The sequence below is a fragment of the Schistocerca cancellata genome, chromosome 2 (assembly GCF_023864275.1).
Source record: "Schistocerca cancellata isolate TAMUIC-IGC-003103 chromosome 2, iqSchCanc2.1, whole genome shotgun sequence".
NCBI classification, from domain to species: Eukaryota; Metazoa; Arthropoda; class Insecta; order Orthoptera; family Acrididae; genus Schistocerca; species Schistocerca cancellata.
The window spans coordinates 433,709,846-433,725,917 of record NC_064627.1 but is presented as its reverse complement, the minus strand read 5'-3'; the positions used below and the strand labels follow the sequence as shown (position 1 = coordinate 433,725,917).

At 37.0% G+C, this 16,072-nt stretch overlaps 1 protein-coding gene across 1 annotated transcript in view; it reads right to left on the bottom strand.

Moving 5' to 3' along the window:
- Positions 1-16,072, bottom strand: part of LOC126154773 (coiled-coil domain-containing protein 40) — a 241,992-nt gene that overhangs the window by 69,841 nt on the left and 156,079 nt on the right. Inside the window, exon 6 of the mRNA XM_049916184.1 lies at positions 3,935-4,109. Within this exon, the coding sequence (XP_049772141.1) occupies positions 3,935-4,109 (175 nt within the window). The remainder of the gene's footprint in view (positions 1-3,934; positions 4,110-16,072) is intronic.

Here is a 16,072-nt window from a genome sequence, read left to right as displayed (position 1 = left end):
GTACACCATATTTACTCTACCACACAAACATTTGGGGTTACACTTGTCTGGTATGAGACGTTCCCGGAGGGGTCCACTGGGGGCAAAACCACACAAAAACCCTGGGTTTGGTGTGGGGTGGCGGTGGGGTGGGTTGACTGCTGTGGTCTGTTGTGGGGTTGTGGACCACTGCAGGCTACAGTGGGACAAAGCCTCTCCATCATTTCTAGGTTCCCAGTTCAATACACAATACGCACTATCTAGGAATCCAAAAGACAAACATCATTCTTGTCAATTTGCACCACAATCTGCACTGGTTGTACCTTGTTCCCTCAATGGCTACTGTAGCGGCCTTTTCAGCATGTTGAATGATGCCTCCAGCAATATACACATAGTGCACAAGGTGATCCTTTGCTTCCCTTGCTGCCATACACAAGAGGGGTGCCATTATTTGCTATATATTAGAACTGCCAACAATTAACAAACCTCTACCCTTTAGTGTTTACTTCCCCCCTGATAAGGAACATAGCAGACTTCCCAACAACTGACATGTGCCTCACTGGCTCTGTTCCAGTTTCAGTGGCAGACAGCAACTCAGATGTGTTGGTTATGAGGATGGATGCTATACACTGAGTTCTCCTGGGTTCTTGCTTCCACTGTACAAGGCCTCTAGTCCTGCTACCAACACACTACTCAAGTCAATATGTGTATTGCCTGTAAACAGACCTTTGGTATCTCTGCTAAGAGTCTGCTGGTAGTTCTCTCATCACACTCACTCACAGCAGCTTAAAATCACTTGACAGCACTCAAAGTGATTTCCTGTTACACACAGTATCCAGCTCATCTCATGCCATTAACAGCAGAGTTGCATTGTGGCTGGTACATTTTTTAACAGTAAACAAATAATTTTAAATTGATCTCAATACTTCTCTATAAATTTCAGGATATATTATGTAACAAGGATAGCAAGTTTCCTTTAAAAACAGAATCTCTGGTTCAAAAGAATGTGATCTGTGTGATTTACACATTAGATTTTGGCCAAAGCTTCTTCGGAAAAGAAAACACACACAAATTAATTCACACATGCAAGCATACCTTATGTACACATGACCGCCATCTCTGGCAGCTCGGACCAGAATGCAAGTGACATGTAGAATGGAAGCAGCAATCTGAAGGGGGTGGGAAAGGGGAAGGGATAGCAGGTTATGGGTATAGGAACAGAGAAGAGCACTATCTGGTGGAGCATACGGGGAGTAGACTGCCCACAGGCGCAACATCAGGAGGCTATGGAGCAGGAAGGTGATGAGAGGAGTTGGGGGGGGGGGGGGGGTGGAGGGTGGAACTGAGAACAAAAAAGGAGAGGAGTGGGGAAGGGGAGAGTGAAGTAATTGCACTGGCAGAGGTTGGGAGATGAGAATAGAGAGGAGGTGATAGGACAGAGGAGGTGGAAAATGTTGGGTAGAGGTTGTCGGGACAGTAGTCACTATGGGTTGAGGCCAGGATAATTTCAGGTGTGGAGAATGTGTTGTAAGGATAACTCCCATATGCACAGTTCAGAAAAGCTGGTGGAGGAGGGAAGGACCTAGATGGTTCATGCAGTGAAGCAACCATTTCAGTCAAGCATTTTATGTTCAGCTCCATGTTGTGCCATAGGGTGACCTATTTTGCTCTTGGCCACAGCATGGCAGTGGCCATTTATGCTGGCAGGCAGCTGGTTGGTAGTCAAACAAATATATATTTCCATTGTGCCTGTCTGCAACTCAATGTGTCATGTAGCAATCTACCTTCTTCTTATATTGTTGCTATTCCAACCTGGAGTTTTCACTGTTTGATTTGCATTATTACCAGAGAAAAATAAAGTTTACTGATTCATTGAATTTAACTTTAAGTCTCAAACAGATGTTTTCTGTGCTCAATAAACTGCTGTTGAAGAAGGACATTTAATTTAATGCGATATGAAAGTTATAATGTGCACGAAATACAAAATAATGCCACAGAAATCAACATCATGGTAGCTACATTTATGCCATAATATTAAATCTTAAATACTGGCATACAATAAGCAGATCAGTCAATGGAAAAAAGTGGAAATAGTGCACTGACAACATAAGCAAATAAATAGAACCAATTTTCAGAAAGAGATACTGAAGCATTTTTAGCATAAACAACAGGACTGCACACCATTGATTAATTACAAAATACATTACACACACAACAATTTTAAGGTTCCACAAATTCTCAGAAATACATCTTGAGGCATGAAGATTTAGGTGTAAAAACCAGCATGAACGATTGTCTGAGGGAAGATACTACAGCCAAAATTTATAGAAGTACTAATGTAGTTCACAACTGATGATATGGTACTAATTATGTTTCTCACTGCATTCAGTGTTTGAAAAAACATATTGTTTGACAACAACCATATGAGTATTTAAACAATCATTGAAAAACAATGTGAAAAGGACACAAACAGTATATCTAGATTGTGCATAAAATGTTAGAATCTAGATTTTTAAAGTTCAAAACCTACACAAAACTTGGATACGGATTATTTTTTTTTATTGTGGTTGTCAGTTCGAAGACTGGTTTGATGCAACAGTCCATGTTAGTCTATCCTGTGCACCATTCTTAATTTCTGAATAACTACTTTAAACTACATTCATTTCAATCAGCTTACTATGTTCATCCCTCGGTCTCCTTCTAATATTTATCCCCTCCACCTGCGACACTTAAATTTATATTACACGTAAACAAGATCCTCTTTTCCACCAATGCTTTTTTTACTATTACCAATCTGCATTTTACATCATGAGGTATTTTGGTGACAAACACCAAAACTTGTCTACCACATACTTTTAGTGTCTCATTCTTTAATCTGCAGAATTACAAAGTCATCAGTAAGTCTCAGAGTCTTTATTTCATCTCCCTGAAATGTAATTCCCTTTTCAACTTTCTCCTCAGTTTTTGTTACTGCTTGCTCAATGTACAGACTGAATAACATGAAGTCAACTTATGTATGTAGATAAACATGTGAAATGCACAGTTTTGAACTTGGCTGATTTTATGGTGCCTTCTACACAAGTGTGCCACCACAATAAAAACTGTAGGATCAGTACATCACAATAAAAACATAGAAAATCTTGGGCCACAAGAAAGCATGTCTTCTGCACAAGAAAGCTAACAATGTTAATATTACAGTGAAGCAGTAACTGGGCATTCCCATTTCATCCAAAACTTTTCCTTATTGTTCCACATTCTGTTGTGGATTTGCTGAAACAACTTGTGGTGTTCAGGAATGTATGTCACACAATTTCTTTTACCTCTCTTTAAAAATATGGTGACATTTTGTAAACACTAATCTGTGACGAGTACATGAACTTTCACTGAGCCCTACGAAAGATCTTGTTAGTTGGTCGGTACTCTTCACTTGTTGGTCGGTACTCTTCACTTCTACAGAGAACATATTACCTTTGCATATGACATCAAGGTTTTGAAGCAGTTGCATCTTTGGTCTGGCAAATCATGTTTGGAATGTGATACAACCATTCCCGTGTACAGAGTGCAGTATGGTACTTAAAAAAAATCATATAATAGCCTTAATGTGAGCAGAGACAATACCCCAAAAGTCCCCCCTTTCTCATCCCTTCATGCCATGCATTGTTATTGTGACAAATATGAAATATGTGCAGCCAATCAGAGAGGGGTTCAAATCATTAACTGGCTGTATCAATTTAGATTTTTCATAGTTTACACCAGTATGATTCCTTAAACAAGCCTATAGTTAATTTATTTTCTTCACATTCATTCAAACATATCTTGTGCCCTTTGTCTAAAGATTTTTAGACCAGTTGAACAATTAAAACAGAAGATTCATTCTGTTCCCTTCTCTTCTATCACCAATGACCCGACAAAAGTTTTTCAGATAAGATACTTATTTTTACATATGTTTACTTACGCTTTTGTAATATATTCAGCTGATGTTGCTGCTCATTTCTTTTCTTTGACAAACTCACAACTCTGTTCTGCTGTCTTATCCACACTTGCTGCAAATGCTCAGACTTCTGTTCTGTTTCATCAATAGCTGTCTGAAGTGACATCATTTTTAACTGATATGGTGTTACCTCTTGACCCTGAAAATGTCAATAGACTGCAGTTAATATGATAACTGCATTTATTATAGATTCATAAATATGTGCACATTTCAAACTGAACAGATAAAACTAAGTATTTGTATATCTGAGAGATAAGTTTTCATTTCAACTTAAGAGCAAAACAGGAAGAGAGGGTCGAATACCATCACGCTGCTACATAATTCAATAAACAAATTAAATATATTTCATAACTATTTTCAATATTTTTGGATTTCTCAGATGTTTTAATCCAAACTTTTAAACTTAAAGAACATGGAAGAGACGTAGCAACACAAACAGTTTAAAACAGAAAAGAGACAGAGCAGAAGAGAAAAATAGCTGAAAGGCTGGTGCTACACTTCCATAACAATATCATCATGTGGAAAACAAGATGGAACTATTACTTCAAAAAATATTTTACAAAAAAAATTTCTGTTTAAGCACAATTTAATATCATTAATGCTATGTAAAATACTAGTGTTACTTACTGCCCAATACTTACTGTGGTAAACTGGAATAAACTGGGAAAATGCCTTGGCTCAGTCTATCATGCAGAATATTTTAGCATTATTAATGTTACTGTTAAAAACAATCACATTAGGTATAGTGTAGGAGCTGGGAATTGTGTGGCCACTGAAAGCTCTACAGTCTCCACAAATATCTTTTTTATGGACCATGTGCACGAATGTGGAACACTCGGTTCATATACACACAAGAATAACAACACTTTTGCAATTAATAGATGCATGCACACATGTATTAGGGGGGGGGGGGTTATTCTTATATGCTTCTAAAATCCTTTTAAATGACACTAATAAAATGTTAAAAGCTATGCATGGTCAATGCTACAGAATAATCTATATCACTATGGAAAGGCAAATTAATGAGTGCTGACATGATAATGAAAGAATGAGTGAGATCAACAGAAAACTGTAAACTGATGAGTTGCTTGTTGGCACTTGTCTAACGATTAAAGTCTACCAATACAAATAAGTACCATTATAAAGAATTGTTCTTCAGTGGTGGTTGTCTGACACCTTGCTCAGACTGCCACCAGGAACAAAGGGTGAACCTTTGAGAATACTAACCAATCATGCTGGAGATACACCAAAAAGGCCACTAAACAACCACAGGCTATAGACGCCAAGTGCCAAAAGCCAACACATCAAAGAGTGGCTGTAAAAGCTTCAACAATTTTATAAAATGTGAACTCTTTTTCACTGATGTGAGAAACAGCTTTGATACTGTCAATTCAAATGAATTATAGAACGCAGGCTTTCAAGGCCAGCAGTTGAGTTATCGCTGATATTTATTTTATAGGCATCAGGCCATGGACCAAGGCATAATTCTCTGTCTAACAACTCATATTCCAATGAAGGCAACATAATCTGAGCCTTTAATGACCCAGAAAGCTGTTACAGAGAGAAAGAAGATCAGTAACAGCTTTCTGAGTCATGAAAGCCTTTGATGGTATCTCTAGCACTGGAAGACGAAAAATCATGCAGAAAAACCTTGGACCATGGATTTATTCCCATGAAACAAATATGTGCAATAATTCAAATGAAGTTGTTCAAGAATGAGCAAAACTCAAATAGACTGAACAGATAAAAAAGACTGATTTGAAACAAGTAAATTTGTAGTGTTTCTGCTCAGTTTGGCATATTTCACTCAATGGACATTTAATGTTTCTGCTTTTCTTCTTATTTTAGCTGACCAATGCCTTGGATGCAGCAGTACTAGAATTCATCTTGTCAGTGCTCTCCTTGCTGCAGGAACTACTTCTCTTGAATAATTATGTGGTACCTTCAGGTAACATCAAATGTCCAAAAAGAATATCCAACTAAAATTACTACATACAAGTATATAAATAAAAAGAATGACTGTGTAATAAAAAGTTCATTTGTCACATCCATTGTCATCATTTCATGCATTAACTTCAAGGATTTCATGTTTCTCCAGTTTAACTCTTATTCAGTGAAGCTGCTATTTTACATTTTCGTATGGTCCAGACTCAAAAAACGCAAAATTGAGGAAAATGCAGAATTGAGGAAAATGTTAAAACCCCCAAAATATGAGCAAGAACACATGTAACTAGCATATATGATTAAAAATCGCAATCCATCTGTCTTAGTAAAGTAATGGCATTTCAATTTGGGGGGGGGGGGGGGGGCAGGAGGTGCATTGTCCCCACACTTCAAACTAGTATTTGGATGCATGCATTTGAGCTACGTGTAGTATTGCAAAAAAATCACTCCATAACCCATTGCAGCTTGTCCTGAAATTAGGCATCATGACAGTGTACGTAGATCATCCTTTTATTCCACAGCAAGAGAAAGTCCACTGCTGTTGAAGGATCAAAAAGTGAGATGTATGTTCGGGAACATTACTATATACCAAGTTGTTGTCAAGTTCACAGTTCATAACACACACTACATTCACATTTCAATATGAAAATTTTAATTAATTTGACTAGTTAGAAATATCCCCCATTTATGTCTCATAGGAATACATAATACATTCATGATTTGACACCTGCTGCTGTATTTAGGGGCCATATTTCTCATAGTCTACTCAGCGATAGTAGTTAAGCAATGCAATCAATATACTGTCCTCAATCAATCATTCATAGAAAATAAGTATTTGTAAGATATATAAAATCCTCACATAACTTTGTGTTATTTCACTTGACATGTCCTATATTATTAGTACACCCTACGTGCAATATGTATTTGGCAGGACCAAACAAAAAACCAAATCAGTTGTGACAATTATTGCTTAGAGAATGTCTTTCATGTTAAAAACAGCCCTCAGTTTACTGTGGCATTATAGATAATTTTATCCTCAAGTCTAGTATGCACTGGTTTATCATCCAGGTTAATTATTGCAATTTCTTATCCCTGGATCATAGACGCAATATTACTGTTGCAGACTATTTGTGGAAAACTTTTTCTTGCCTTGCAACACAGAGAAACCAAAGCAGAAAGTGAATTTTCAGTCAAATGGATCATTGTTTTATATGAATGAGGCAAAGCTACATCCCTTTCTGAAATTAGTTTATTCAGAAAATGCTTTACTATTTGCACGCAAAAATTAAAAAAACTACTGTTTTTGGATTTGCATGGGGTTTTTCTTTTTGCTGTGCAGCATTTCTCATGTGATTTCATAAAAAATTTGATATATTATAGCTGGAAATACGTGCTTGGCCGTGAAGTGGCTACCTTTTCGTTATTAGTCATAGTTTATATGATGATAAATGAAGCACCATAACTCATTGAATGTAATCTGAAGAATTTGCAGTGAAGAATGACTTCACTGATTATTTCATGTTTTGTGCTCTTTAGCTCATGCATTGCAGCATACTAACTGAAGCTAACATACCAAAGTAATATTTTTATCGTGGTAGGAATGCTGTACCTTTCCAATGCTGAGTGAATGGATTATGTGTGTTGCTGATACGCCTCACATGGTAAGTTTCTGCACATCAAGTAGAGTGCCACATGACAAGTCACTACACATAAACAGTTCAAGGTACTGAAACAAGGTTTTCAGCAAATAATATAATGCAAAGAAATGGGTAGTTCTCTGTACAATAAATACTGAGATATTTTTATATGCCACATCTTGGAATTATATTAATGCCTTTCATTAGCTTATGAAAGGAAAATATTATAGTGCAAGTCAGTGTTCACAATAAAACTTGTCACAAAAAAAACAGCAAGTAAAAATAAACAGTCACTTCTGGCAAGAAGTTTTAATATACTGCGAGTGTGGCTTCATACTTGCCTGTTATACAGCCACTGAGACAAGCATTTGTACACAGAAAACAAGATTTTAATTCTCTGTATTTCACACCAGTTTCACCAAAAATGTTACATGTAATGGTACAAACACTGTTCTGTTTTCTTGAATCAATTTAACAACTGAAAGCTGAATGTCAAATAAACACAAAAACACAGTGCTTTATATGGCAGTTCATCACTGAACAAATATGGTAGTACACATTATTTTTTTTTTTTTTTTTTTTTTTTTTTTTAAATAAGTCGTAAGTCGCCATCGATTTGATGTGAATTGTGCAAGTTTGTTTGTTATGTCTGATGTTAATGTTCTTCCATTTTCAATGCAGTATTGCTTTAAGGTCTGATTTGCACCCTGTTTGGTAGTTCACTATATGGATGTCCAATAATGTTTACAGTGCTTCCTCTTACTTGCAACACATAGAATTAGTGAATTGTAGCATCATTTTTAAACTTCAGTATCTAACATTTCATTAACTTTCTGTGTTCACATTGCCCCATGGGTCATGCCTGATATTTATGTAAGATTATTACTATTTCGTTATTTTAGGTGTGGTACTGTACAATGTCACAAAAATCTATCAAGGAATTTCACTAAAAAATTTCAGATCATTTGTATTAGCATTACCCATGACAGTGGCCAGTCTCAATATGATAATATAATGCAAAGAAAGAATTACAAGAAAGAATTATGGCTGATTCAGTGATGGATGTCGCTGGGCAGGAGCAGATCACTCTTTGTGTACATTGTGTTGACCCTGAGACACTCGAAGTAAAAGAACTTTTTCTGAGTTTATATAGTCCGCCAGTCTCCAAGGCGCAAACACTGGCAACTACCATTAAAGACATCCCTTTAAAACTGTCACTAGGAACTGAGTTTCTACATGCTCACTGTTTCGATGGTGCAACCAATATGTCTGGGTGGAACAAAGCTGTGAAGGAAATACTCCTCCAAGGCCAGCCAAAGAGTTGTTACATCCACTGCAGTAATCATCGTTTGGATCTGGCACTACACGAAATTTCAAGAAGCTTTGAGCCATTGTGTGATGTACTGATAACTGTGAAAGACATCTCAAATATAATTCCAGAGTCAGCAAAAAGGGGAAAAAAACGTGTATGCATGTGTTGTACTACCATCTGGTGTCAATGAGATGAATCGAAACCCAATAGCTCAACGACTGATTCCAATGTGTCCCACCCAATTGGCGGTCTGAATAAAATCTTTGACACATTTCAGGAAAAACTATGAGCAGGTCCAGAAAATGGTGACTAAAATATTGGATGTACCCAGCTCAGTTAGAGATGAAAGAAAGTCAGGCCTGCGTGGCTATGTGAAGGGGCTCAAAAAGTTTGAAACTATTTTTTATATAACAGTAGCAACTGAATTGTTTGGACTGTGTGAGGAACTGGCCAGATCTCTACAGAATCCAAAGTTTAATGCAGCTAGAGTGAAACATTCTGTAGAAGTTATAAAAGTAGCTCTGGCAAATCCTAGGACTATGGAAGCATTTGATATCCTGTTAGAGAAATCCAAAGATTATTGTAAAAACCTAAATGTGAAAGATCCAAATATATCAAGGCCAAGAAAAATACCAGTGCAGTTGCAACATAGAGAAATACCATCCATTCCCTTCTCAAAGTATTGCCTCAAGAATGAAAATTTAGGAAAGATTTGTTTGATATTTTGATCTCCTGAATGAGATTGATCAAAGGTTCAACCAAGAGTGGCTGTCCCATCCTGAAGAGATACTTATTAAGACCTTCCAAACACTCCCCCACCTACACGACATTTGGAAAAATGGCTTGGAGTACATGCAACAGATTTTAACCTGGATAGGCTTCATGCACAGCTCAAAATGCTGTGAACCACTATGACTGGTATACAACCATGTAATGTATCCTCTATTGCAATAAAACTTATTGCTGAATCTGGTAGGGTTAACGAACTCTTTCAGGAAGTTATTTGCCTCATCAACCTGATTCTGACAGTGCCAGTATCATCAGCATCCTATGGGAGGTCATTCAGCGCCTTGAGACAACTTAAAACTTGCCTCAGATCAACAATGGCTCAGTTGAGATTCATCCATCTACTCCTCCTCCATGTTCATCAAGACAGGACTGGAAAAATTAATGTTATGGATGTCATGAAAGAATCTGTTTCCTGAACTGTAGAAAGGAAATTGCATGTAAATTGCATGTAAAATTTTTTAGTATAATAAAAACAAAGTAAATGCCTTCTTCTTTTTCAAACAAATAATGTTTTTCTTTTTTTCATTAAGATATGATGCACAGTGTTTGTAAAATAGTGATAATAACAAAAGCTTTCTCCCTGGCTGATTGATATTGCAGTCTACAGTAAATATGAACTCCTTTTCATAAATGGTCTCAAAATAAAGTAGGAATAAAATAGAACAATATCTTCCCAGATATATGATTTTTTTAAAAATTAAAGCAACAAAATTGTTATCATGAGCATGACATATAAAACTGGGTCCTTATTAGTATTAATGAGTTGTTTCTCTCTGTAGAACAACATAGTGCTGATTACCCAACACGCCTTCCCACACTATCGATATGCATGTATTATTAATGGTTTTCTGAAAGATAAAATCAATAAATGGGTTTGCTTGCCCCCCCCCCCCTCCCCCTTCTAAAGAAATAGTTGGTTTGATACTTAGTGAAGGGAATTAAATGGACAATGAAATGTTTGTGCGATAATGTGTGGTAATGAATTTCATCAGTTCATAAAAAAATCACAGATGTGTAAGAGCAAGTAAAAACTCATCAAAAAATTGAAACTGGTATCTGGGTACACGGTAATCAAGCTGTTTTCCGACATGCTATGACTACAAATTATATGTTCAAAACACATGTTTTTGAGAGATCATCCTTTGTGTTCACCCAGAAAAAGCAACAGTTGATGAACATGTTGAATTAAACCAAAAACAACACAGCAGCATAGCCATAAGCATAAATGCAGACATCTGCTTAATGACATACTTTGTCACTACTGCTGTTATTGTTAAGTGCTTTTCTTATGAGCCACACTTCATATGTTCACCACAGTTAAAGTCTTATTTTAATCTTGATGAGAGAAACAGAGATGGAAAAAAAAAAAAAGTTTACTTCTCCAATTGAGAGTGCTGCAGTTTCACTCCATGCCCTGCTGCCAATCTTTACGATGTACAGTGTGTGGTGTAAAGTATATTCATGAGTAGTGTATGTGATTGTTGCAACTGTATCATGTTAAATTTGAACACAAAAGTTTTTAAAATATGCTACTGCGAATTTATTGTTCTATTTCCAGGTGACATCTCTGTCATGGCACATCATCCACACAAAAAGTATATTTTCAGCCCTTCACAAAATGCTTTCACCCCTACCTGCACTCTCATAAGTGAAGAGTCATTCCCCCTCTCCATACATCCAGTAGGCGAGCTCATTTTACATGTGTTAGGGTGGTGTTGTGGCTGCACTGACTATTGGGTGACTTAACAAGTCGCCAGCCAGAAATGGGTGACATTTTCTCAATTATGACTGAGCACATGCTTCAAGACTCAGTGTTTGAATTTAAAAGGTTGACTATTGATATTGTTACTGAATACAGTACATCAGAAGTAGATGCAAAAAGATGTGTCTGAGTTATAAGTGGCACAACAACAGGTGGTAGCTGGGCCCCTTTTTAATGTATTGGCTCAGTCCGGAACACTTTGCTTCAACTGTCTTGCTTTTACATTACAGCTGCAACCTAGCAGTAGTTGTATCATAGTTGCACAGTGAATCAAAATGTTGCAAGTTGTGTTTGCAACACCAATCGTGGCTTATGTCAGAATTTCCTCTCTCACATCTCCCCTCTCTACAATGGCCTAAATTATTCCCTTAATTCCGCCACCACCCATGATGCTAACCATCTGTCTTTTGGGCCACTTATAACTTGTTCAGTCACATCAAATGTCAATAGGAAGTCAAGTGAGACGTCAAATAAGAACTCAAATCAAGGTAAACCATACTTAGAAGAAACATAAAATCAGGGAATTTTTAGCATTGATCTTATGGGTTTTTCAAATGGGCTTCGAATTTATGGATTAGAATTGTGAAAAATGTAAAATCAGAGAATGTAAAATTGAAGTCCCTCTGTATTTATGCCATGCATGTACTTCCTTTTACAAAGTTACTGTGGTCGCTATCCCAGCCTGAAGATATGCGTCATCCCTTGGCATGGTTCTCCATATGCAAATAAAACAAAAAAACTGTTTTATCATTTTTTGTTCATGAACCTCATCCATAGGTAAGAATACGTAGGTATATACATAACTCTTCTGGAATGGTAAATACAGCTACTTTGCTTTAATTCACATGGCAAACATCTGTAAGGTACCTATGTTTTCTTTTTATATTATCAACTATGCTTTTCCTTGTGAATGTATCACTATGATTATCAATTCAAAGTAAATATGTATCAGTTGTAATTAAAGGACAATGCACTTATCCTTGCACACAATATTTTCATAATATGACTAATATTTGACCTTAACGTCCTCTGCAGTACCTTTGTTTTAATGTGCCTACATTTCTCACCTAATGCTGTTCTGTCACTACAGAATTTGCCTCTCAATGCTACTGCAATAAAGTTGTAATAATTTTCTTTCTAGACATCATTATTAGAAGGAATTTTTAAAACATTCAACTTTTATGAGAACACAGCAGAGTCTGGCTTCCTTAACTTTCTACAATGATAATAAAACCAGGCCCCCCCTGACATGACAAACCGGCATGCTGTCCAGTCAGGTACGGTGGCGGACACATTCTACAATAATTTTACATTGTGGTCTTCATAACAATATAAGCAGAATTAACTTGTGCATCATAATTCTTTTATCTCCTAACTTCCATCATCTCAAGCATACAAACTCAAGACACTATTTTACCTTCAATAATTGACTGTTTAATTACATATATCAAGCTTTCACAACTCAGACAACTTTCCTTCACCACAGCACTGGAGTTAATCTCAAATATTAAATAATTCACCTGTATCAAAATTATCATTCACATCTCTCTCCTCAGGCACATTTCTTCTCTTTTCCTGTCACCACTTTTCCTTTACTACAGAGGTGGTATACCAGTGTACCAAATCCTTCCCTTACCTCAACACAGATGTGGGGTCCTCCTTCCTTGGTACACCTACTCTGTTTCCTAAGGTACTATGTGTATTAGGTCACAGCAACCTGTTTAAAACAATACTTCCTCCTCTTATGCACCTATTACACTGAGATGTCCTTACTCTTGCTTTACAAATAAACAGTCTGGTTTTATAGTTTTACCTTGTTTTCATCCCCTACATACCACGTATACCACTTTAGTCAGCAATCTTTGTAACTAACTTCCAAGTATATTATCAATATTTTGAAAAGGATAGATTGCTACTCGCTGTGAAGATGATGTGTTGAGTTGCAGACAGGCACAACAAAAAGACTGTTACACAGTGTAGCTTTTGGCCAAAGCCTTTTTCAGCAAAGACAGCTATAATGTGAAAAAATCTTTTTATTGTACCTGTCTGCAACTCAACGAGTCATCTTTATGGTGAATAGCAATCCATCCTTTTCCTAATATTGTTGATATTCCAACATGGCGTTTCAAGTCTTCCATTGTTTCCATTGTACCGTCTGTGAGTGGTTATTGTATATTATTTTCAATAGCAATCCTTGTCATTAAGTTACTCTTTATAAAATCATATTAATATGCCATAGTATTATTTTCGTAGATGTGAAGACATATAAACTGTCCAGTCACATTAATCTGACCACCTGTTACAAGTCTGGATGACTACCTTTCATGGTACAGACCGCAGCAAGACATGCAGGAAGAGAGTCAATGACATTCTAGAAGGTACTGACAGGGATGTGGAGTAATGCCAATTCCAGTGCCATGGCCAATTGCAATAGATTGAGGATCCATGGCACAAACGGCCCAATCGAGCTGGTCCCACAGATTCTCTGTCAGATTCTAATCTGAGGTATTTGAGGGCCTCCGATGTACAGTAAACTCATCCTGGTGCACTTTGAATCATGAACCTACACTGCAACCTGTGTGACATGATGCATTGTCCTGCTTGTAGATGCCATCATGCCGAAGAAAAACAAACTGCCTGTAGGGGTGGACGTGGTCCCCAAGGATAGATGTATACTTGTGTTGATCCACTTTACCTTCCAGAATGATGAGGTCACCCAGATAATGCCACAAAAATGTTCCCCAGACCATAATGCATACAGGGTGTTAGCTTTCAGGCATCTCATGCCATACACACCAACTGCCATCTGTGTGATGGAGAATAAAAATGTGATTCATATGAAGAGGCCACCTGTTGCCACATAGTAGACATTCAATTTCGGTACTGGCTTGCAAATTCTAGCCATCATTGCCGATAAACAGCTGTCAGGTCGGGAACACGGACCAGGTGTCTGCTGTGGAGGCCCATAAGCAGCAATGCTCACTGAACAGTCATTCGTAGCCCCTTGGTTCATGTGGGCAGTCAGCCACTGAACAGCTGCATGTCTATTCACCCATACACATCTCTGCAGCTGTTGTTCACCTTGTCATGTGTGGCCTGAAATTCCACTACTGCCTCAGTGCCAGTTTTTGATAGTGCCATTTTGCTATGCACAGTATACTTTAACCACAGCAGCCCGTGCACAGTTTACAAACTTAGCTTTTTTGGAAATGTTCCATTCTTTGCCAAAAAGCCAATGATCATGGCCATTTGGAGGTCATATAAATCACTTCATTTCTGCAGTACAACAATGGCTGCACTGTTTCCACATCTCCTCGATACATTTTATATATCCTCCACTGCTAGCACTGCCACCTGCCATCTGTGAGTGGTTACTGCATGTTGATATGGAACATAGGTGGTGGTTACATTAATGTGACTGGACTGTTTAACCACTGTGAATTTTTTTTGTTAGCATGTCATAAATTAAGTCAAGTACCTTGCCAGTCCTTCCCCTCAGCAAAGTGAAGTGACTAACATTTCTCAAAAAGAAATTTTACTGTACTACTCAATGAAAGGATCTTAATTATTCACATAATACTGTAAAAAGCTGTGTACAGTAGTGATATAATTTCGTGAAAGATAACGAGATTGGTGGTTAAGGAAACATTTCTCACAGCAAATGCATATCTATGGTGATGAAGTCTTCTCAGGTTATCAGCAGAATCAAGAGATCATTCTGCAACAAAATTTCAACAAGTTTCCTACTTCTCATCTTCACCTGAAGATGGTAAGTAGGAAACTTGTTGAAATATTGCCACAGAATAACCTCTTGAATTGGCTGAAAACCCAAGAAGACTTCATCATCAACATTTGTTGAGAAAGTCTAAATTCACATAAGTGCATATCTGTTTCTCTCTTAAATAACAAGCCATTTAAAATATACATGTTTTCTTTTATTAAGCAAAACTAACTGTCCCAAGTCAAGCAAGTTGGAAAGTAATTTCCTGTTGGCATTAACTTTATTACAATGTCGTTAGTGAAAAAAAAATTGTTAAGGAGAAATAAGATCGGACTTTTAATAAAAATTTTTCATATTTGATGCATCATTCTTTCACATGCATTCCCTTTTAATCAATTACTGTATTGTCAATATGTGAATAAAACACTCTACACCCATGGACATATTCCCCAGCAGTAAATTCAACCGGTATATCAGTCACCTTAAGAATAATTCCTAGACTCTAGGTGGAATAACCTTTTGGCACATCATTTTGCCTGCATTGTGCCAGTGGCATTGAAAAGTGTACCTCCAGGATGTACTCACTGACCACACAACTTTCTTATTTTTTTTTAAATGTAAACTCCAGGCCTACTACCTTCCACATCAAATATCCTTTTTCATTTCTTCTTCTTTATTCTCCAAAAATATTTGAATTTCTCTTTGTTTGTAATGTATAATTTGAAATTAAATGTATCATTTGCTTTTAACCTGCATTTCTGTATATTTTTTGATCGCCTTAGATTACAAACTTTACCCTCTGGCACTTGGAAGTAGTTGCAGAAGTACCATGACCCAGGTATCTTGGCTTCAGACTCCTTTTCCTCCATCACAATGCCTGTGTCAATCTGGAAGGTTATTTCAGATACCAACAATTGCTGAATGATTTTGGACTCTT